This window comes from Petaurus breviceps, unplaced genomic scaffold, assembly GCF_028583685.1.
Source record: "Petaurus breviceps papuanus isolate PSGF00001 unplaced genomic scaffold, PetGlider_PUasm1.0 178, whole genome shotgun sequence".
Classification (NCBI taxonomy): domain Eukaryota; kingdom Metazoa; phylum Chordata; class Mammalia; order Diprotodontia; family Petauridae; genus Petaurus; species Petaurus breviceps.
The window spans coordinates 35,223,867-35,248,186 of record NW_027185777.1 but is presented as its reverse complement, the minus strand read 5'-3'; the positions used below and the strand labels follow the sequence as shown (position 1 = coordinate 35,248,186).

Sequence of the window (24,320 nt, the reverse complement as noted above, 5' to 3'; positions counted from 1 at the left end):
CCCCTCATTTTACAGACAAAGTAATAGAGAGGTTAAGCAATGTGCTCTGAGATCACACAGGTAGTAAGTGGCAAAGCCAAGATTTGAACCAAGAATGTTTAACTACAGATCTAATCACACCATGATGTTGGGCAGTATGCAAGATTTGCACAAATAATTATGATACATGAGAAAAGGAGGAAAGTACAAAGAAGAGGTTCAAGGAATATATCATAGGGAACTGGGAGAAGGAAAAAAAATCACTTTTAGTTGGTAAGGGTGGTAGGAAGGACTAGGGAAGAACAAAAGAAAATCCACTCAAGAGAAAGCTGTGAAGAAAGTTGGAGAAGCTGGGGGCTGCAGGGTGAACTCTCCTAAAACCTTTAAAGCAGTCCTATTAGAGGGATTTACTTAAATGTATAATTATGTTAATTTATGTGCAATATAAATTCTATAAATATATAACTATCAAATAATATAAAATGCACAGAATTTATATTATATATTAATTTTATAATGCATTTACACATAATATGACTTGTGGAGTTTATTATTATACATGAATTTATAATTTATGTGAATAAAACATTCTCAACTATGGCACCCAGAGCTGTGTAAAGACTACTAGAGTTGGAGTCATGAAACACCTGGATTCAAATCCTGACTCTTGTTAGCCATAAAATAGGGTAAATAATATTTGCACCACCTACCTCATAGGGTCATTGTATAAAAAATGTTTGGAAGCTAAAAACCATTATACATAAAGGTGAGCGATCAACGTCAAGCAAAAAGCTGACTGAGGTAGAACCTAAAGCTTCTTTGTCATGCCACACAACTCAAATTTATCACAGCTACACTTTCTTATATTTCCTAACATGGTTAAAACTTCATTTGGAAGAAAGTTTCAAAATATAAGAAAAGTAGAAAATGATAAAAATAGTTGTCCTCTACTGGATGAGGCTCTTTTTTCTTTTAATGATTAAAAAAGATGCTAGAGTTTTAGATCTGGGGGGATCTCTGGTGGTAGAGACTCGAATTCCAGAGACAGCTGAAAGAAATCCATGCCTTTAACTTCCCACACCAATGGTATCCTGGAGTCAAGGCAGGATAGGGCCCTGAACTTTTCTCTGTGGTGCAGACACTGGAGATAGTTAAAATTAGAGCCAGAGATGTGATGAATAAAACAAAAAGGAGCCAGATCCACCAATTACTTGGAGTGCAGGGGCGATTAAAAACTCAAAGCATCTCCTGACCCCTACTTACCTATGTGCGTCTGAGCCATGACATCGGCCAGCCTGTGTGCAGCCCCACTGCCTCCACTTTGCGTGGAAGAAGAGGACGTGGTAGAGGTTGTTGAACCATGGATCGCTTGGCTGATCCAGTGTTCCATGTTGATGCTTCCCTGGCTGGAGGTGGGGGTTCCCTGGGAGTCACCCTGTACGGAGCCTTCATCCTCTGAACCAGAAGAGGTGTCTATACATGGAAACAGACAAGGTGATAAGTGACAAGGACAAGAGATTTCTCACTGACAACAGACCATATGCCACAGTACTCAAATCTCTTTTCTTTGGGCCAGGTTCTTCCCCTAATAGGAGAAAAACAATATGAATTCCTTCCCTCTGAGATTATTTCCAAATTGTCCCACATATAGTTTCCCCATTAGACTGTGAGCTCCTTGAGGGCCGAGAATATATTTTGCCTTCTCGTTTACTCCCCAGTGCTTAGCATAGTGCCTGGAACATAGTAAGAGCTTCATAAATGCTTGCTTGATATGGCTTAAAACCACTTTATAATGAAGATCTCTTGGTACTTCAGTAACAAACTCTTCTTAGGAAATCTACCTTTCCTCTATATATTCCTACTTAAAGGAATGGTATTACCCAGACACTCCAGTGTACTCTCTTCATATCTCCTTACTCACTCATATAAAAAATTTTTTTAATGCATTAAGTCCTGACTCTAGGCCAGGCACTATGCAAGGTACTAGGGATGCAAATAGAAAGAATGGTCTCAAGAAGCTAACATTCTCACAGCTTCCAATACCATGCTTTGTACTCCTAGGGTATTCTCAATAACCAATTCATGACTAACCAGTTGATTCTAGCTTTGCCAATCCAGTAAGAAAATGTAAACATTCAGATGGCTTATGCCAAAGGTCTCTACTTAAGCCAAAGTCCAGATTGAAGTTTCATGTAGGATAACAGAAGACAAGCACAACAATGGGTGCCATGGAGGTCTACCATTTCAACTGAGAATTAACTGTCTCCTATAGAGCTGCAAAGAAAAATGACAGACATTTGGCCACATCTGGTAGGAATGTCAAAACGTCAGGATTTCCCTTCAAATTCAGCATCCTATTTATTGTTGGGTAAGTCACCTGGGGAACAATGAATTGGAAAAAAATTGTGGAAAACTATATACTGATTAGTGGAACATCAATGTAGGCACTGCTAATGATTACCAAGGCACTAAAAAAACAGATGTGATCCAGTTATAAGCAATAGTGATTCTATTCCTTTTATTATAAGTTATAAAGGAAATAGGCATTATTAATTGTGTTAATTATGATTATAAAATCCATGTAAGCTTGGGAAGGATTGTGAGTGGCCCATTAAAAAAAAACCACAGCATACATTGTAGCTCCTGTAAATTATTTTTATGTGCCAACTTGACCTAAGGCAGACTTAAAGGAATCCTTCCCCAAGGAGACAAATGGTAATTCAGAGTAAACTGTGCAATAACAGTCCCAGGCTGATAATACCCAGAAGAGGAGACAGTGGTACAGGAGCCATGCATTCCAAGCAAAGACTCCCATGCTAGGTTTATTCTGTAGTGAGCAAAGTTCTAAAGGTCACCAAGATCCCAGGAAAGAAAATAATGCAAACAAATGGAGGCTGGATTATGCCTCAGCAGATGTGGTTATAAAATGCTCAGAGCAGTACTGAACACAAAAGAGAGCACTCAATAAAATTTTTGGATAAGCATGATGTTGTTGATCATGACATGTATGGCTTTTCAAAGCCATCCCATGTGAAATCACCACTGTGACTCCTGCGTGACTGCCGGATGACAAGAAGAAATGTTTGTTGGTTTGGATTGGATGGGATGACAATTTGTGAAATTATTCATTCAGAGTGCATGGAAATGTTATGCAAATAATCAAATGCAAATGTTACAGTCAAAATAAGACTCCCGCCAATGGGCCTGTACATTTCTCAAAGATAGTTTAAAATGCAAGGATTTTACCTTTTGTCATGATGATTTATAGGTGTTTGTGTTTATGTATATGCATGTACATATATATATGATACATTTCTTTATGAAATGTATATATAAGCATGTAAATGAGTAGTATAAATACAAGGGCAGTCAAAAGTAAAGTAACTACATATTGCTTCTTACATTTTGATGTAGTTTATGCTTTCCTATAAAAAATGTTTATAGGAAAGGCCCATGGCTCCAAAGCTTGCTTAGGCTTTAACTAGTTCCCAATTTTTTCCAGTTTAAATCTGTTTTATCCCTGCAAGATACTTTTGTCATCTAACACTTAAAACAACAATAATAATGATAAGTTTTCTTAGCATTATTTATTTGGGAAAAATATGGAAAATAAATTTCATTATAAAATTAAGTATATTAATTAAAATTCACCATATGCTATAAGAACATGTTTATAAATAGGCAGAACATTTGCTATTTAAATAGCAATTTAATAAATAAATAAAATAAAAATAGCTATTTAAATAAAGACAAAGAGAAATAATAGAAAATCATATCCTTAAAAGAAAGGATCATTTGGAGGCTCACATATATACCAATAACACAGATAGAGGTACCTTGTAAATTTTCAATATAATGAGCTCTGTTGCTTTCTTTTTTGAGGCTGTCTCAGTTCAGACACTTGGAGTTGGATGAGGACAGGTCAAGTTATAAATCTGAACACAATGTTGGTTTTTAGTGGGTCCTCTGTCACCTTTACTCCATACACACAAAGCCTAAGAGCTAAACTATAAAATATGGAAGATGAGAGTTCAGAACTCAATAAGAACTGCTGACTGAGTGGTACATAATGTTGCTATTTCTTTGTTCTTATATCTTCTTACAATTCTTCCATGAAAAAAAAGAAGAGGGAGGTCCCTGTATATCCTTGCACACATGCAAAGCAGGTCTGCCTTCAGAAGCAAGAGTTAAGGCAATTACTTGGGGAGGGGGCAAGAAGCAGGAAGTAGGAATATATATGTATATGTGTGTATACGAATATACACACATATACATGCGTGCATACATGTATATGTGTATGTACACACAGACACATTCATTGAGAAGGTTTGAAAGTGCATCCAAGTCACATTCTGGCAGCTTCAATCAATCTATTTAAAACAAAACAGCAATTATTAAACCCTTACAATGCCCCAGGCTCCTCATTCAGCACTATCAATATGACGTGAAAAGTGACTGTCTGCCTTCAAGGATTTTATCTTCTAGTGGATCAAATGAGATCATATCTGTGAAACGCTTAGCACAGTGTTTCTTAAACATTTGTTCCCTGCAATGTAATAAAAGCTTTTTACTAAGGATATAAAGATTGGCCATCCTACTGGAAGGTGAGTTTCAAGTGAGCTTTTGAGTCCAGTTCAGAATATATACTGTGTTTCTTGATAAACGCTGCAAATTACAGCACCACAAATTGGAAAACAGAAGAAATCCTGGGTGAAGAAGCCCAAATCAATTATTTTCTTGCCATGTGCTCAGATAGGTGCACACACATTCTCCTGAGCAGGAAAGACAATGGATAAGTGCATTCACTTACCTGGAGGTGTGTAGGCATCCATCGAGGTCTGCACAACCAGAGAACGGCGTTTGGAAGGCATTGGCACTGCCATTTTCCTTTCTTTGTGTTTAGCCAGGGCCGCTTGCACAGCTTCTGTATGCACATCTGGAATAATGGAGGATATTTGATTATTTTATTATGTATCCTGTGGATTCTCTTGGCACCTTGCTTTGCCTCTTTTTTCCTTGGATCCTTTGGCTGCTTCATTGCCCATTTACCTCAGCACCAAAAGATGGGTAGGGAAGGAAAAAGGGGAGCAAAGCTTACTTCAGTCACCTTTTTTACTCACTAGAAGTTCCATTAAAAAGGAGACCAAATTTTTAGCTTTTGATTCATCTAGAAATTTAATTAACCTAAGGTATTTTGAGCTATTATTACTAATCAGAAGATGGCCATATTGTAAATTGCTCAATATAGTCTTTATCTGGATAAATAATCTTCCTCTTGAATTTTCTCCCCACAGGTCTCATTTCTAGGCCTATGGACCAATCTGTTTGCCTAACATAACTGACAGCAAGGTGGTACATAGGATAGAACTCTGGTTCTCTAGTCAGGAAGACCTAAGTCCAAATCTGACTTCAAATATTTAACAACTGTGTGACCTTGGGCAATTAGCTTAACTTCTGTTTACCTCGGTTTCCTCAACTATAAAACAGAGAAAATAACAGAGGTGTTGTGAGAATCAAATGAAATGATATTTATAAAGCATTTAGCATACTACTTGGAATATAATATATCTATAGAAATACTTATTTAATATATAAATATTCACTATATGTTATTACATATTATATGATATATAATTAATATAACAATCTATAAATACTATATAAATATTTATTCTCTCCCTTTCACCTCTGTGAGTTTTTTCATTACATTTTTCTAGGGATACTGTCTAGAGTGTAAATCAACATTTAGTTCTTTCTGAAAGCTATTAGTCCATGGAATAAACTAGTTTAGCCTCCAAAAGTCTCCAATTCCATTCAACTCAATTAAATCCTTATTGAATGCAGAGAACAGTATTAAAAAGATACAGTCCCTGCCCTCATAAAGCTTAGAGTCTAGCAGTGAAATCTTTATAATACATAGCTACAACACGCATACACACACACACACACACACACACACTAAATACATGAGAGGTACCAACAGAGAGAGCACTATATAAAATTCCAGCTCCAAAGTGGGATAGGGTGGAGAGACAATCCTATGTAGGAGGATGAGACATGTACACAAATAATTAAAATAAAAGCTCAAAAATTATTAATATATAATAGAGGTCAATAACCTGTGAAACTTGAAGAAGAAAAGATTGTATTTGGCTGGGTAGATCCTTCAGTGAAGAAATAGCACCTGAATTGGTTTTTGAAGGCTGTCAAGAATGGGAGTGAGCTGGCAACTAGGTGGCGCAGTGAATAGAGCACCGGCCCTGAAGTCAGGAGGACCTGAGTTCAAATCCAGCCTCAGACACTTGACACACTTACTAGCCGTGTGACTTTGGACAAGTCACTTAATTCCAATTGCCCTGGAAGGAAGGAAGGAAGGAAGGAAGGAAGAAAGGAAGAAAGGAAGGAAGGAAGGAAGGAAGGAAGGAAGGAAGGAAGGAAGGAAGGAAGGAAGGAAGAAAGAAAGAAAGAAAGAAAGAAAGAAAGAAAGAAAGAAAGAAAGAAAGAAAGAAAGAAAGAAAGAAAGAAAGAAAGAAAGAAAGAAAGAAAGGGAGTGGGGTCCTCTGCTTGCTGATAATCTCCCCAGAATGGGCACAAGCTTGGAACAGACTACACAAAGTCACAAGGGCAAAACAGTGCAGAGCAGTTAAACAGGATAATAGGTAGTCTGGGTCCACTTTGGCTGTAGCATAAAATGTCCAAAAGGAAGCACTATAAAATGTGGTTTGAAAAGGGAGGTTTGAACACTGCCAGGAAGGGCCTTGAACATCAAACTAAATATTCTATATTGTATTTAGAAGACAAAGAGATACGTTGAAGATTTTGTAGCACAATGGTAATATATCCATGCCCGTGCATTACAGAGATCAATTTAGGTACTTTATAAAGGGTGCAGTAGAAAGGGAAGAGACTTGAGGCACAGAGACAAAAGAAGCAACAAGACGTGATTAAGAACCTGAGCTATGGTGGCAGGAATGGAAAGAGAAACAAAGGAAGGAGCAAAAGAGATACTCTGAGGCAAAAGAACTGGCCTTGGCAATTCCTAGCATAAGACTATTCAAGAAGAGATATTCAATAAACTCAATAACAAAAAATATTTACACACAAACTATGGGCAAAGCAGTTTGTTAACTTGTACACTCTTGCTGTGTAAGTGATTTCAACAAATGGCACCCCATTTGATCTCTCTGTCCTTAGAGAAGTTTCATCAATGAGGAGGGAGATTAGCTCTCTCTTTTACATATTTCCTTTCTAATGAAAGCCAGGTAAAAAAGCATTATAAATCTAAAACCTGAAATTATTAGCTTTTGTAACTATCTTGTTAATGCAGATTAATGATGAATTAATGACAACTGCACGGACAAAATTGCTATGTGAACTGTTATTAAGAAGTGAGAATGCTACAAGATTCCTGGCAAAGAGCGGGGAAAACTTCAAATCTGCACTTTATCATGCTTTGCAAGGGAGAAATTACTTAAAATAATTGGAGGCCTGAAGCATGAACTCAAAGGCTGAAGTCCTTACTGCGTTTCATTTGTATGTGTGTTGCAATAGTAACACTTGAAGTAGCTGATGTAATTGCAGAGGTTACATGCTGACTTTCATTATGTCCATGTGTTTCAGATATTTTTAGCACTAATTTTTTCAATTTAGGGTTAGACTACGGAGACATATTTTAATGAATGTTCATACATTCAGCTGTTCCAGTTTATTTAGCAATAACTAAGCACAACTCACCCCCACTTTCCTACCACTTCCCCCCTGCCTCCATGATTAAAAGATGGTGGAATCATATCACAACTACATAGTTTACTGATCTAATGAAATTGTGAGGCATCGACATACGACAAAATGAAGAAAAGGAATACAGAAGATGATGAAAAGGAGGAGATAATGTGAAAGGGGAGGAAGAGAAGAGAGAGGGGGGGGAGGGAGGGAGGAAGAGAATGAATGCAAGAAGATCAACAGGAAAGGAGAGAGAGAAAAAGGGAAAGGGACAGGAAAGACCAAACAATACTGAAAGGTTCACATGCTTCCTTCTAACAAAATTCCCTTTGGTTGCTGAAAAGATTCCTTGTTCAAGGTTCAAAAAAAAAAAAAGACTCAAAAAGGCTTAACACTTTGGTACTTTTCCAAACACCCCAACTCTGTAAAAAGTTACACAAAGTGTCCTTATCCATTGTTTCCCTTCATTTGACAAATCATTTTTCATGAAGTTCCTGAGAACTGGGTATATTCAGACATTTACGCTGGAGAGAATGTGGTCAACCAGCCAGTCTACGTCTGAGGGGTTGGGAAGTTATTAAGATTTTCTCGTGATTTTTTTTTAAGTTGGAAATCCTGAGAACATTTTCCCCAGGGTGACATTGTGGTACCTCTAGCCAGGAGCAAAATGGGCCAGAGGAAAGGGCAAGGTCTGTGGGAATTGGAAACCCATAACTGGAACAGAATGAAAACGAGTCTTATTTGTATCAACTTCCATGACAATTAAAATATCTACTCCACATTTTGTTTAGTTTCTACTTTTTTTCTGTTCCAAGAACACATGCCAACAGAAAGAAATAACCATTTGAATATAGAACACTTCTCATAGATTATAGATAGAGGATTGCCCTACAATTTAGTCTTTTTATGCTTGGATATCTTATACACACAAATTATACCTGGCCCAGTTTGATGCAAGCTGCTTCAGAGTGGCTGCCCCTTTCCCCAGTGTGTCAGTCTTTTAATTGATGTATATGATAATGGTACTGATAAGAAGGTTAAACATAAATATCATAATAAGGTTGAAGTTGTTTCTTTCTTTTTCTTTCTTTCTTCCTTTCTGTCTTACTTCTTTTCACAAAGTTCTGTATGCTGTATGTGCTGCCTCCACCCTGACCCAGTCATGTGTTACTGGCAGCAAAAGCAATATAACACATCCCATACGCATGTGAGCAACCACAAACACTTAGCCACTTATTTTGTTCACTGTTGCCTCTGACTCATGCTACAGAATCCCAAAATCAAATCAGACTTGCTAAAGACTCTGAAAACAAACCTCTTGCTTGTGATCATTTTGGGGTTGGGAAGGTGGGGGAAGGGATATTTAGACGACTGGTCTTTAGTGAAATCATCATAATTCTAAATTCTACAATGAAATTGGTATTTCAATTTCAGACCAAAGGTATGGTAAAGTTTTTTCTTAAGTGATGCAATGGCAAAAATATTAATAAAATGCAGTAAAATCCTACTCTGGAGATTCTCTGCAGCAGCACTGACCTTTGGTCTCAAAGACCTTTGGCCATAGAATGCCAGCTTTAGTAGGTTCCCATACAGAGCTAGAAAATCTTTGAGTAAGTGTCAAGTGATGTCTGCAGTCAAAGGACCAGACTAGATTTGTTAAGAGATGGTCATTACGAGATCAGTCCTTAAAAGGTCATCAATTTTTTGGCTACACTGATCCTTGAAGATTATCTACTCAATTGCACAGGTGTTGCAATCTACATTAGTGCAGAGAGGGCCCACATGGGCTACATCACCAAATCATTAAATACAAATAATCATGACACCAGTGACTCCATTACTCAAGTAATGAGGTAAATTAACAGAATGTTAGAGTAAATTGATAGGCTTAAGGTTGGGAGCAATCACTGAGATGATGCTACTTAACATTGCTTTTCATGAGCTGTGATTTCATCAGTATGAGGACCTTCAGTGGGGGAATCTCACAACATCTATCATTTAGTAGGTAGGTGAGTAAGGGAGTGACCTCAAAACACATAAGTTAAATGACTTTCCCTGCATCCAACTGTTCAGGGAGGCACCAGAGTTTGAACCCAAGTCTTGTGTAATGCAAGTCAGTATATTATCCACTATGCAACACTGCCTTTTACATACACAAAACAAGAAAAGCATGCACTTCATAGACTGGGCTGGGGAAAGACCTAGCAACAATCTTTTCTTTCCCCACCCCATGTGGAACCATAGTGGAACATTTGAAGCAGGATTGGAAAAACTGTCCAAGACAGATGTGAGCCAGAGCTATGTCCTAATCCAGTACCATTCCATCAAATCTAGTCTGTTACACAGTCATGTAGACAGCTAGAAGTCTGTCTCCAGCCCAGATCCAAGGAGATATTTTCAACACAAATCTCAAGAAGATTACTGCACCATGTTTCACTAAAAGCCAATAGTTAAGGTTCAGATGCATGTAACACTTTCAAAAAATTTGAACTGTCCTAAACAATGGGTTTAATGTCCAGAATTATAAATTTGGCACCTCTCATGATATGGCACTGGAATCCAAATCCAGTGCTGGTAAGATGATTCATATTCCCCACCACAAGTACACATATGGTTCTGGTTTTTTCCAAGTTGTGTTTCATTTTCATTTAGGTCTTTGTTTTCCAAGTGATGACTACATAATTTTGATCAACAATACAATGAAATAACATTCACATTTTTTCTGAATATGAATTTATCTATCTATATCTATCTATATGCACAGGTATATACAGAGTGTGAACAGGGGAAGAGCTAATGGGAATGCTCCCCCTGAAATGAACCAACACACTCAACCTTGGCTCTCTGCATGTCTCTGGATTCATCCTTATTCTAATTGGTCCTGCTCCTTCCCTGAACATCTCCAATCCAGTTCATACATTTCTTAGCTTATTCTAATATAACCTTTGGAACTCCTGCCCTATTCTCAATAATCTTCCAAACATCCTTAAGCTTTTCAAAGAATATTCCTTCTAATTCCATGTTTTACTCCAAACCTGGCTATCATTGGAGGTCAAAACAGCCATAGGATCATACAGGATTCAAGAGTTAGAACCGTCGAGGCCACTGAGTCCAACTTGAGGCCACTGAGTCCAACTCTGACAATTTAAAGAACTGAGTCTCAGAAAAGTGAAATGATTTGCCCAAGATCACAAAGACAGGAAAACAGAGGCAAGATTAGTACTTAAGTCTTCTGGACTCCATAGCCACCACACTCTCAACTACATCTTGCTGTCCCTCATCCCTGGTAACCCTCTCCAGCACAGGCTATTTTTCCTCCTGATTCCTCCATATCACAGGAGTTAGAGAAGGATTTGGTATTTATCTTGCACCTCACTGCTGTTTCTAGAGCATTACTTTCTTCCCATTCCTCATTCACCTAGATACTGCATTGCATAATATAGAAAAGAGCTGGGAAGAGAGAAAGTTGCTGCTGCTAGCACCCTACCTTCACTCTCTTGGTTGTCTCTATCACATATGACCATTCTGAAGGATACATTTTCTGTTCATAAGCCTCATTCACCTAGACGCTGCATTGCATAATATAGAAGAGAAAGGGTCATTTGGGAACATTGCCGCAATTTTGGAATCTTGAGGCACTTCCTGTAGGTTCCCTTCCATACAACTTCTTTCACATCAATTACATTTTAAAAGTCTGACACTCTTCATTGAAATGCTATATTGACGTCAATAGTGACTGGCCTAAATTACTACAATTTACATAGCACTTTCTTTACAATTACTATAATGTAGGTAGTATAAACATCATTATCCTCATTATTTTTTTGCTTTTTAGGGGGAGGGAGGGTTGGGGTTAAGTGACTTGCCCAAGGTCACACAGCTAGTTTTTGTGTTAAGTTTCTGAGGCCAAATTTGAACTCAGGTCCTCCTGATTCCAGGGCCAGTGCTCTATTCACTGCACCACCTAGCTGCCCTATCCTCATTTTAAAGAAGAAATTGAGGCTCAGAGAAAAGTGAGTTTTCGCAAGTCACTTCACTACTTTCAAAGATTTCAGTCCTTAAATCTTCTGATGCCAAATCCAGAGTTTTCCATTGTATGAAAAGGCTCTCTTTAGGATATTGAAAACTTGGAGAAGGGTTAGAGTGAGTTGATGTTAAATATGGACTTTTTCCTACTTCATAGTTCTAATACCATATTGCTTCCGGGTGATCCACAGACCAAATCACTTTACAAACACTTATCAGAACAAATTACAAACAAAATATCAAATTGCTTTAAAGAAATCATGCCATGCAATCTACAGAGGCAAGTATTTCACAAAACTAATGAATGAAGGGAAGTTGATGTTACAAATTTGAAATTAATTAAAGCACTTGATTAAGTGCCTCACAAAAACCTCCATTATAAGTGCTCTGTGTATATTTTTAAATAAGCCATAAACAAGGGAAGCTATAAGTGGGTAATAAGAAAAACCGGAAACCCATCCACTTGTGTATGAATATAGAAGTTATCAAAAAATGTTCTTAAAATCTTTCACAGAGAATATATAACATTAATAAGATCTGCAGATACCACTAATATGGCATGTACTGTGAACAGCAGTGAAGACTGAAATACAGGAAAATTACAGTCTTAAAACTACAGACAGGGAACAGCAGAGAAATCAAATATATCCTCCTCGATGCTGATACAAAAGATTGTCTTCCTCTTGTCCTTAAGAGAGAAGAGATAGTCACTTTTTCTACTATCTATGAGAATCAAAGAAGATATGGTACCCCATAGCATTCCAAACTGCATATGAAAAGACAGGGAAGTGCCAGTTTCTGTCAGGTTATAAACTGTGTTTGGAATAAACGATCTCAATTTGGTTTGCCTGGATGCCATAAGATACTGACAAATAGGAAGAGAAAAGTCTAATATATAAACTAAAGGGCTGTCTTATCAGTAAATATTACTTGTATATATCAAGTATCTTTAATATTGTCAAGTGTATCCTGTGTTTACTACAATGGTGACAGTTTATTTTCAACTTGGAGGACAAGTATTCATTGCAAGCTTCTATGGCCAGAAAATTCATTTCTCTATGGTTAGCCTGGTGATGGGGCTCTCTAAACTTGACCACTTGGAAACAAACATACAGTCTCTCACAGTTGAGGCCTTTCAAAGTTTGTGGGACCAATCAAGGCATCTGCTCTAACAGTACAGCCTTAGGAACCCACAGTTTCAGAGTACAACTTTAACATAGGATCAAGAAACATTTAAAAAATTAAATATTATAATCCAAGCAAGAAACTAATAAACATAACAAGAACACGTTTTAAGAAGGCACAGATTTTAAAAGATTAATTAATTAATTCAGGTAGCATGGCAAACAACATTCAACTTTCTTTATTGGAAAAGGTTAACACAATTAGAACACCATGCTACTGAGGGCAAGGCAAAGGTTCTGTTAACAAGCGAGTCAGGTGGCTTCACTGTCTTTCATGTTCACAGACTGTACCCTTCACTGGCCAGTTGGCTCAAAAATACCTCCTGCTCTTTACATGCTGGAGGGGCTGTTAGGAACTGTGGGTGGTTCACATACATCACCATTACTAAAAACAAACTAAGTCACTTAAAACACACGGGTGGTGGAGTAACAGCATCATTGTCATTGATAAAGGGAGTCCATTATTGGAAAGGGACAATATAACAGAAAGGAAAACATAATCACAACCTAGAGAACTGAGGAGCTCCCAAAAACACAATTTAAAAACCAGATGAGGGAAGCAACCAAAAAATGCCACAGAGAAAAATGATGTAGCAGTAACTGTGGACAAAAGGCTTCTCGAAAAGTAGTTTAACTTCAGGATGTATGCTTTGCCTTCTGAGGTTGGTAGTTGGGTTGAGTTATGAAAGTGATGGGAGATAGAAGAACAAAGGAGCAGAGGGCAGGCAGACATAAATAATATTCATGCGCAATACAACTTATATTTCTACTTTCTGACCTTGGAAACTTTGTATCAGAATGAATCTACATTTGTGCTACAATATCTTAATGGCAAAACACCAGAAAGCAGAATGTGGGAATCAAGGCAAGAAGTATATGAAAGTCAAAATATGGTGAATGCATTGGGAATCCTAAGGAAATATCACATGCGAGAAACACTGTGGGCTTAGAACAGATATGATTTGGGGAAGTACAGGACATATGAGATAAAGAGGATTAAATGATTACTATGTTTGTATACAGCAAGTGTAACTGGGGGGATAATGGCATCACTAACAAAGAGGGAACTTGGGAAGAGGAGCAGAAATTCAGATGAAAAGGATACATTCAGTTTTAGGCATGCTGAGGTTGAGATGCCAGTGGGGCAGGCAAATGAAGATGGTATCTAGAAATGCTGAACAACCCATAAATTTGAAGAGAGAGAGGTCAGGGCTATAGAGACAGGTATCAGTTTTGGAGTTGTCTGAGTCAAGATAAAAGGAAGAAAGGCAAGAAGAGGGGAGAGAAGTGGAAAGGAGGAGAGAGATGAAGAGAGGGGAGGAGAAGCAATCACGCAATAGCATAGACAGCCTAGAGCAGATATTGGATAGCTACAGTCCTGTGATAACTTCTTTCCCTTGTTTCAGAAACCTCTACATGCTCCTCTCCTACCTGTCTTCTAGTTTAAGTGGGTAAAAGGGATGAAATTCTGGGCATCTGTTTTTAGGTGGTGAGGGAGGATTTATTTCTCCTTATGGGCATAAATACCCCCAAATACAAGGCCCATTTCATCCATAATTACAACATATTTTTTACTTCTAATACAATTCTTTTACTAATAAATGCATTTCTCTCTCACAATATAACTTTTGACTAAAAGGCATTTGCAATCATTCATTTGGTTTGTCTTTGTCTCTACCCTATATCCTCACCATAGCCTGCCTCCAAAACCCAGATCTTTGGTGTCCCCCTTGCCGCTGTCCTACCTTCAAACTTCCAGTAATACACGTTAAAATGCAATTAAGAGATGACAGCAAAAGTTTCCTCAAATCATTTCCACTGAAATAAAATATTCTGTTTAAAGGAAGATGAGTTATGATTACTTATTCATTATAAACAGATTTTTAATTAGACCACATCTAGGATACTGTTTTTGGTTCCAGGTGTCTTGTCTCAGGGAAAACTTTGACAAATGGGAATGTGACCATCAGTAGGGAATTTATTGAAGAGAGCAGGCTAGAGAGCAGGGCATATGGTGATTACATGAAGGCACTGAGGATGTTTAGTCTGATGAAGAGAAGACTTATGTGGGCCATGGCACTGTCCAAATAGTTATAGGACTGTCAATGTATAAGAGGGAATAGATCTGTATTGCCTAGCCCCAGAGAGCAGGAGCAACAGAGGCAATTTTGAAAATAGTGTAAGAAAAGAATCTCTAATAATAAGAGATGTCCAAAAGCACATAGAATTGCCTCTGGAGGTAAGGGGATGATTATCATTGGAGGCAATAAAGATGTGGCCAGATGACAGCTTCATAAGCATGTCATTGATAGGATACCTTTTCAGTTAAGACAACAAAAAGAAGGACTCCATATTACTCCAAAGTCTTCATAGCAACACTTTTTCCAGTAGCAAAGAACTGGAAATAAAGTAGATGGCCATCGAGTGGGGATTGGTTAAACAAATTATGATACATGAATGTAAAGGAATAATATTGTGTTGTAAGAAACAAAGAAAATAATGACTATCTTTATAATGGAAAAATTTAGATGCACAGTTGCAAAATGAAGTAAGCAGAGTCAAGAAACCATATGCACACAACTAGTATAACAATGCAAACTTAAAAAAAAAACTACTACAAAACAATAAAAAAATGAATGGTGAAAAATTACAAAGAACAAACTTGGCCCCAAAGAAGAGATTTGGGAAGACATTTTCCCCTACTCCTTTGCATGGGTAGGATGTGGGGAATGGGGGTGGGGTAGGGCATGGCACATATTGTCGATTTTTTTCAATGTATTGATAGATTTGGATGATTTCCACCCTCCCATTCTTTTTCTTGCAAAAGTTCTTTGTCCTGAGGTGGTTCTCTTGGAAGTGAAAAGTAGAAGGATACAGGGGGAAATTTAGGCAATGTAAAAGCAAAAGAAAACAACAAAATTTTATTTTCTTAAATATTTGTTGACCTGTGAGGTCTCCCAGCTCTGAGATTCTGTAACAAGTTTATGGGATTACAAGCAAATCCTTCTACTCTCACTCAGATAGTGTTTTTGAAGGAAAAATCAGTATGATGAGGGTAAATAATCTGTCAGTCTATATAAGAGCATTAGTTTAAAGAGTTTATTAAAAAGGAAGTGTCTGTTGCAGATCTTCTGCATTGCTATGTACATTAGATGCTCTCAGCACATCCTAGGTAATCAATACATGGCAATGAATGAGGTATCATATTTAAGAAGAGTAAATGCTCCATTTGTGCATGGAGATAAGTAGATTCATTATCCAGCTTGTGAGGCATTTCAATTAAGCTGCCTGGTGACATTAAGCAAAACTAAGTAAATCTCCTTGTAGCCCTGCTTCCCTTCTCTGCCGCAGCAGTTTATATTTTATTCAGTTTGAACCTTTCATTCTTGATGGCCTAAAAGTGTCCATCTACCAAGGAAAAGGAGATATTTAAAGCCAGTCTTGTGTAGCAGTGAAATAAATTTAGGGATCATTACATTACTAGGAAAGAATTTATTTAGCACTTCTTGTATCTGCAGTCAGGCAAAGTAGCAAGAGCAGTTAAATTTCTCCACACGAATTGCAAAAAGGCCTGAAAATGATGGCAAACCACTTTGCAAGTCAGATATGGATAAATAAATGGTGAATAATATCTGCTTTTACAACCATTTATTAAAAGTTCTGTGCTATACGCTTGGGATAATCTTAGCCTTTATTTCTGCTCACTCCTTGCTAGGGCACCTCTTCTCTATCACTATCGCTATGAATTCTCCCCAACCAAGTCTCTTTTTTTCCCCATTCAGTGACAACTTGCAAGCTCCTTCAGAGAACTCAACAGAGGATTCAGAGCAGGAAGAGATCTCTGTAATCATCTAATCAAAACTGGTTTGTTTGTTTTTTAAGTTAAATCAATTAAAGGAATTGCTTTTCTCTCCCTCCTAGCCACCACCACCATTGGGGGAAAAGCTGTAAGAAAAGAAAAAGAAAAAAGGAAAAGGCTGGATGAAGATCTAATGATAAGATACTTTGTGCCATAAAATGGAGACTTGTTGCTACCTTTTATGCAGGGTTCTTAAAAAAGAACAAATGGGATAATATATTTAAGGCATTTCGTAACTCAAGAGAGCGATATAAGTGGTTGTTGCTGCTCATGGAAGGGGCTGGGAGTCTGTCTTGGAGGCTGTCAAGTTAACAGCACCAAAGGCTAGAACCCTTCAGTGATACTCAGTTTTTCCATAAATGCACATAGGAATCTGTCTTCTTATGACTGACAGCTAACCAGAGCTCCCCTAGCCCTTGAATCATAAACCTAATGCAGTTTGTATTCTGAGCTCATCCTTTTCTCAATTTTCTTAACCAGGAAGGAGATTTGAATTTTAGTTTCCTGTCATGTCATTCTGGATCTCAGTTTCCTCCTCTGCAAAATGAGTGGGTTGGATTCTACATTATCTGAAATTACTTCCAGGTATAACATTCTGTGTCTCTGGCTGTTTGGTAAAGTGATATTTCACTGTAATTCAGGGAGGTATGGAACATTCCTGGTAATGTAGCAATATAAAGTGCTCTCTGGTTTTCTGATGCTCCTAATAACATCATGATGATACTGTTTTCTGGCAAACTGGAATCTCATGTGTTGTTCAAATAAAGCTGCACAGCCTGCCCTGGCTTTATGATCTCTGTGGGAAAGCACAAAAATCACCCTACATTCGTTAACAGTGTGGATTCTCAGCTCCCACCTGGGCTCCTAGCACTCTCATAATATTAAGCTAATGTTGCAAGGGCATTAATCAAGCATGAATCATATGCCCCCAGATGAACTGGCTTGGACACTTTTTATATCATGATTGCTTCCTGCAAGGTCATACACTAGACCAGATGAGAGACCCATAAACAATAAGGCAGGCTGACAAGAAGGGAGACAGGTAACAGCCCTGCTTACAATACCAACACATGACCTGATGAAACCTTTCTACAGAGTCTGCTTTACTACCTTGAAGACAGGACCCAAAGGGCAACTCTTCTCAGCCCTTGGTCCCTTACCCATCACACTCTCATTATACGGATTCTCTGCAGTAGTCTGGATCTGGGAGATCATCTGAAAACATGACTTCACATTATCCATTTATTGAATACCAGACTCCATATTCCTTTTTGTTTCTCTGAACAGTACATAATTTAAATTTCTTCAGAGATGCCAACCAGCTAGAGGCTAAAATAAAACGATATTTCTTTTCATTCCATTTCTCTCCTCTGTCATTGTGATCTCTGTCCATGTGACTTCAAGGAGCTCTGGAGCTCAGATAATACTAATACAACTACTGAAGGATTTTTTTTAACTACCACATTGGTCAGAAAAATCAACAGAAGGCTGGTGGTAGTGATTGTTTTTAGGGATACTCCAACCCCACTCCCATTCCTTTATCATCCCCATCATTTGAATAAAATTTAAATTCAAAAAGCATTTATTAAAAGGAGAGTGTAGGCAGCTGGAGGGCAGAAAGGTTTGAAAGAGTGGGTCAAATAATAAATCAAAGAAATGGAGACTAAGTATGGTAAAATAATGATAACAATGAGATAAGAGATTAAGACTGGAGGGGGTAGGGGCCAGAATTAAAGTAGCCCTCAGAGGAAAATTTCTCTCTTACTACAGTGGAAACAGCACTGACTCTAGAATCCAAGGATAGTATTTCATAATCCATCTCTGAAATTTCTATCTGTATGACTCTGGGCAAATCACTTGACCTCCCTATGTCTCAGTGTTCTCATCTAAATAAAAAAAGGGGGTATGGGCTTGTGCCAGATGGTCTATGATGGTCTCTATGATACTATGAGCACAAGAGAGCATCAGTAAGCCACATACACAGTTTCTGCCTTCTGATTTGGGCAAAATAACTGAATCAACATTACTGATGCTACTGGAAAGGGCAGGTCAATGAGCTGCTGTATGGATTCACAGAAATTCACCATATCTGTGACTCCCCAGACCAAAATGTCCCTTCCTGGCCAATACTCCTATATATGTGTTGTCACTTATTAGAAAATAATTTCCCTGAGGGCAGGAACTGTTTCACTTTTATGTTTGAATTCCCAGGACTTAACACAGTGTAAATATTAATAAATGATTTCTGTATTTGTTCTTTCATTTCAAAAAAATGATCTTTTTTTAATAAAGTAATATACAATAAATATAAAGCAAAGTCAACTCTCTTAGCCTTTCTTGGGTCTGTCATGTTGAGCTTCCATTAAAGAAGCAGTGGAATCTATCAACCAGAGACAAAACATGCTTGATATCTACTCTTTGCTACTTGCTTGTTATATCACTTTAAGGAAAGTCACCAAACACTCTGGTGACTCAGGCTCTTTATCTGTACAGTGGAGGTAAGACTACTTGCACTAGCTACTTCATAAGGTTAATATAATGATCAAATGAGAGAACGAATATAAAGTGCTTATTAAGCAAACTCAAATGAAACGAAACCAGAAAATAGACACAAATTTTGAAAGTGTAGGTTAAACTCAAACTTGCATATCTTGTACTATGTACATACCCCAAGAGAAAAGACATTATTGCATTTTAGCTAATTATTGGAGCATTTGTAGTTTTAAAATGTACTTAAACTCCCATAAGGAGGCAGTTGGTGGGAGAAGAGAGAATCTGGGATAAAGGATTTAAAAAAAATCTAAATGGAAGTCCATTATTATAATTTCTTAATAGCTAGGGGCATTTCCAAATTAATAAATAATAAAAGAAACAAACAGGCAGTTTTCAAAAATAGAAATCCAAATTATCCATAAACACATGAAAATACACCAAATCATTACTAATTAGAGAAACATAAAGCAAATCTGAATTTGCAAAATTGACCAAAAAATGAAAATGACAAATGTTGGAAGGGCTTAAGGTAAAATGGCAGACAGGTGCACTAATGGTGGAGCTGTAAAGTGGGGTAGCCATTTTAGAAAGTTTGGAACCATACCTGCCCAAAGGTACCAAACTATTGACCTAGTGATACCTCTACTGGGAGTGTACCCCAAAGAGATCAAAGAAAAAGAAAAAAAACTCCTATGTACAAAAATATTTAGAGTAGCTCTTTTAATAATGGCAAAGAATTGAAAGCTAAAAGAGTATCCATCAATTGCAGGATAGCTGAACAAATATGAAATATTTGAATATGAAAATAATTGAGTAGTGCTATGCCAATGATGAAAGTGACAATTTCACACAAACCTGGGAAAACTTGTATGAAGGGATACAGAGTGAAGTTAGCTGAACCACAAAAACAATATATACTATAATAACAATATTGTGTAAAAAAAGGAAGCAAGAATTTACGTCAGAACTCTGATCAGTGCAAAGACCACCCCAAACCCTTCAAAAAGGTGAGGGATTCAAGATGAAGAATAAGCCATACATTTTTGGACATAGCCAATGTGGGAATGGGTTTTATTCAATTAGGTGTATTATATATATAGTTATAGTTATTTGTTTATATGTACATATATTACTTTCTTCTTTTTTAATGTGGGGAGAAGAGAAAAATAAATGCTCGTTAATTGAAAAAAATTTATTTAAAAAAAATACAAAGGAGGGGTGGCTAGGTGGCACAGTGAATAGAGCACCAGCCCTGGAGTCAAGAGAACCTGAGTTCAAATCTGGCCTCAGACACTTAACACAAAAAGCTAGCCGTGTGACCTTGGGCAAGTCACTTAACCCCAAATGCCCTTCCAAAAAAAGGCAAAAAAAAAAATACAAAAGAGCAGCCTAGAATACTAAATGAAGCTTACCACCATAATTGTTCTCCAGGGTAGTTATTATGTCAGCACTTTCTGAAGTACTAGTATTATGAGAACATTCCTTTATTTAAACATATATTAAGTGGCTTCTATGCATAAGAAAATGTTGGGACTGGGAGACATGGAAAGATAAATAAGAGAGGTCCACTGTTCTTCAGGAGTTTACAACCTAGTAAGGGAGATACACACAAAAACAATGACAATAAAAATGAATTCACGATAAGAGCATCAGAGGGGCAGCAGATTCTCAATATAACATTCTCAAAATCTCAGGAAATTTTGAATATATTTGATTCACTTCTAGACTAAACTGATTATTTTCTAAAAGTGGAAAAGGCCATACACTATTAGATAAAACTTTAAAATGAAAATAATTTGGGGTGGCTAGGTGGCACAGTGAATAGAGCACCAGCCCTGGTGGGTGAACCTGAGTTCAAATCCGACCTCAGACACTTAACACAAAAACTATCCATGTGACCTTGGGCAGGTCAATTAACTCCAATTGCCCTCCAAAAAAGCAAAATAATAATAATAATAATTTATAGTGCAACAGAGTGCCTGGTACAAAATAGGTGCTTAATAAAAGCTGTATGACCTAACTAGAATGTCATTTTCCATTACATTTGGTCAGAGATTTAGAGCTGGAAGGGATCTATAGGTTTTCTAATCTAGATGCCTGGACTCCCACCATCTTATAGATGAAGAAAATGCAAACCTGAGAGCTTAAGGAGCTTGCCCAAAGTTACTAAGAAGAGTGCACATTTAAACCCAGGCCCTTAACCCCAAACCATTGTTTTCCCTACTACACCACAGACATCAAAGTAGGTTTATACCAATGCACTAATCTCCCGAGTAGCTTCTGAGCACTAAAAATGTTGTTGGGGCATATCACAAACTGGAAAAATAATTATCCAAAGGAACACGGTCAGATGAGGGAAGGGAGAGAATGGCTGGCTGGTTCTATTCTCCCAAGTTCTGGACTTGAAGTATTTCCTAATTCTGAAAGGTTAAGGGAATATATTACAGCACCCAAGCATGGTAGCTATTTGGTATCTTAACTCAGAGGATTTTTCTACTTTACAGAGATGCTACTGAGAACGAATAATAGGAATTATAAACCATGTCGGGGGTGAGATGGGAAGATGAATAAATAGAAGGAGAATGGTATTTTAGTTCATCCCCAAAGGACTTCAATTTTTAATCCACTCGCCAAGTGTATTAAAAACTTAGCAAATAGTCTAATATAGCCACTTCTGATATCCTTGTTCCCTCACCTCTATATCAAGGATCCTTAACCTGGGATCCACGGACCCCAAGGGATCCATTGATAGATTTCAAGGAGTCTGCGAATTTAAAAAAATAATTAATAACTATATTTCAATATGATTGCTTTCTTTTTGTAATTGTGTGCATTTTGTTTTATTCATTCCAAAACATTATTCAGAGAAGGGGTCTCTAAGTTTCCCTGTACCACAAAAGGGGTCCATGAAACACCAAAAGGTTTTATACTCTATAACATTGTGCCTCCCCTCATATCACTGTAAGTCATTTCTCTTCTGGAATGCACAATGGGGTAAATTGAGTGATGATAGACTGTGAGCTCCCTGAGAAAAGGGATTAGTTTTTTTTTGCCTTTCTATCTCCAGCCCTTAGCATAGGAACTATTGTCTATAGCTGGAACATGGTAGGTGCATAATAAAAGCTGTCTGATTGATTTTAAAAATAATTCTCAATAGTTGTTTTGATGTATTTGAAGCCTTTAAAATAACGTCATATACATGCTAAATATAGGGAGATGACTATTCTGGTTGTTTTTTCTTCTTTTTTTCTGGCTACATTTATAAATATAACAGTAGGAGCCTGGTTTAAAGGGCAGAAATTGAGATAAGCCTTAAATTCCCTGGGTTTCCCTTCCAGTTCTCCTGGATGGGTGACGTCAAGGTTGCCCAGCCCCTACTCTTCTTATAAGTCAGAAGAGGCTTCCCAGATGCCTGAAGAGAAATGCAGGCACCACACATGGTCTTAGGTATGAGCATCAATTTTGGGAACAGTTCTACAGTCTGGGGAGGCAGGGGGAGCTAACATCTGGGAACAAAGCCTCTTTCCACACAGCCTTGGCCTTTCAGGTTTTCCAGCAGTTGCCAAGATGGGAGAAGCATCAGTTAATCAGGGCTTGGGCCCATCCAGGGCCCTTTACCCTTTCTCTGCCTAAGGCCCACAAAGCTCCTCTGTCTTCCTTGCCTTCCCTTTCATAGAGGAAGCCAAGGCAGGCTGCCAGACAGCTGCCCAGGTGGGAATGCTTGGTGGCTTCTAATGAAAGGCTTCTGGCTAATAGGGAGAAGCATCATCAACATTACAGTTATCACCATTCCACAGCATACTCTGATCTGATGTTCCATAATCCAAGAACAAACAAAATAACTTATAAAGAATAGTCTTTAACAAAATCTTAGCTGGAGAAAAACATACTACCTCAGTGTTCCAACCCATCCCCTTCCCTGAAAAAGAGCATTTTAAAAATCTAGATGTTAAATCTATCTAATCCTATAGGAAAGTGGGGGAGGGGAAGGGGAGTGATGGAAGGGAGGGTAGATTGGGGGAGGGGGTAGTCAGAAGCAAACACTTTTGAGGAGGGCCAGGGTGAAAGGAGAGAAAATAGAATAAATGAGGAGTAGGATAGAGGGAAATACAGTTAGTAATAACATCTGTGAAAAGAATTTTGAAGCAAGTTTGATAAAGGCCTCATTTCTCAAACATATAGAAAACTGAGTCACATTTTAAAAAACAAGAGCCATTCTCCTATTGATAAATGACCAAAAGATATGATCAGTTTTCAGATGAAGTAATCAAAACTATCTATAGCCATATGAAAAAATACTCTCACGACTGGAGAAATGAAAATTAAAACAATTCTGAGGTACTACCTCATATCTATTAGATTGGCTAATAGGATAGCTAAGATAAATGACAAATGTTGGAGGGAATGTGAAAAAATGAGACATTAATGCAGTGTTGGTGGAGTTGTGAACTGATCTATAGCAATTGGAAACTATGCTCAAAGGGCTATAAAACCATGCATACTCTGAGCTAGCAATACCACTACTTGGTCTATATCCCAAAAGAGATTTAAAAAAAAAAAAAAAGGAAAAGGATCTAAAAATATTTATAGCAACTCTTTTCTGGGGGCAAAGAATTAGAAACTGAGGGGATGCCCATCAATTGGGGAATGGCTGAACAAACTGCAGTATGTGATTACGATGGAATACTACTGCACTATAGGAAATGATGAGCAGGATGCTCTCAGAAAAACCTGAAAAGACTTACATGGGCTGATGCAAAGTTAAATGTATTGTGTACAAAGTTAACAGCAATATTGTAAAATGATCAGCTGTGAATGACTTAGCTATTCTCAGCAATACAACAACCCAAGACAACTCTGAAAGACTTATGAAAAATGTTATCCATCCCCATCCCCAGAGAAAGAACTTATGGTGTCTGAACGCAAATTGAAGCATACTTTTTTTTTACTTAAAAAAAAAAAAAACTATGTTGAGGAGGGGAGGACAGAAGTATCTCTCAACAGATAGTTAAATTATCATGGTAGCAAATTTTCTCCTGTGAAATTAATGGACAAAA

General features: G+C 37.6%; 1 protein-coding gene across 3 annotated transcripts in view; it reads right to left on the bottom strand.

Annotated features, from left to right (window-relative positions):
- The window catches only part of DIP2C (disco interacting protein 2 homolog C), a 586,558-nt gene that overhangs the window by 225,699 nt on the left and 336,539 nt on the right, over positions 1-24,320 (bottom strand). For all 3 annotated transcript variants that reach the window (XM_069086554.1, XM_069086552.1, XM_069086553.1), the window contains 2 exons: positions 4,790-4,915; positions 1,243-1,452 (listed from right to left, as the gene is read on the bottom strand). In XM_069086554.1, the coding sequence (XP_068942655.1) occupies positions 1,243-1,452; positions 4,790-4,915 (336 nt within the window). The remainder of the gene's footprint in view (positions 1-1,242; positions 1,453-4,789; positions 4,916-24,320) is intronic.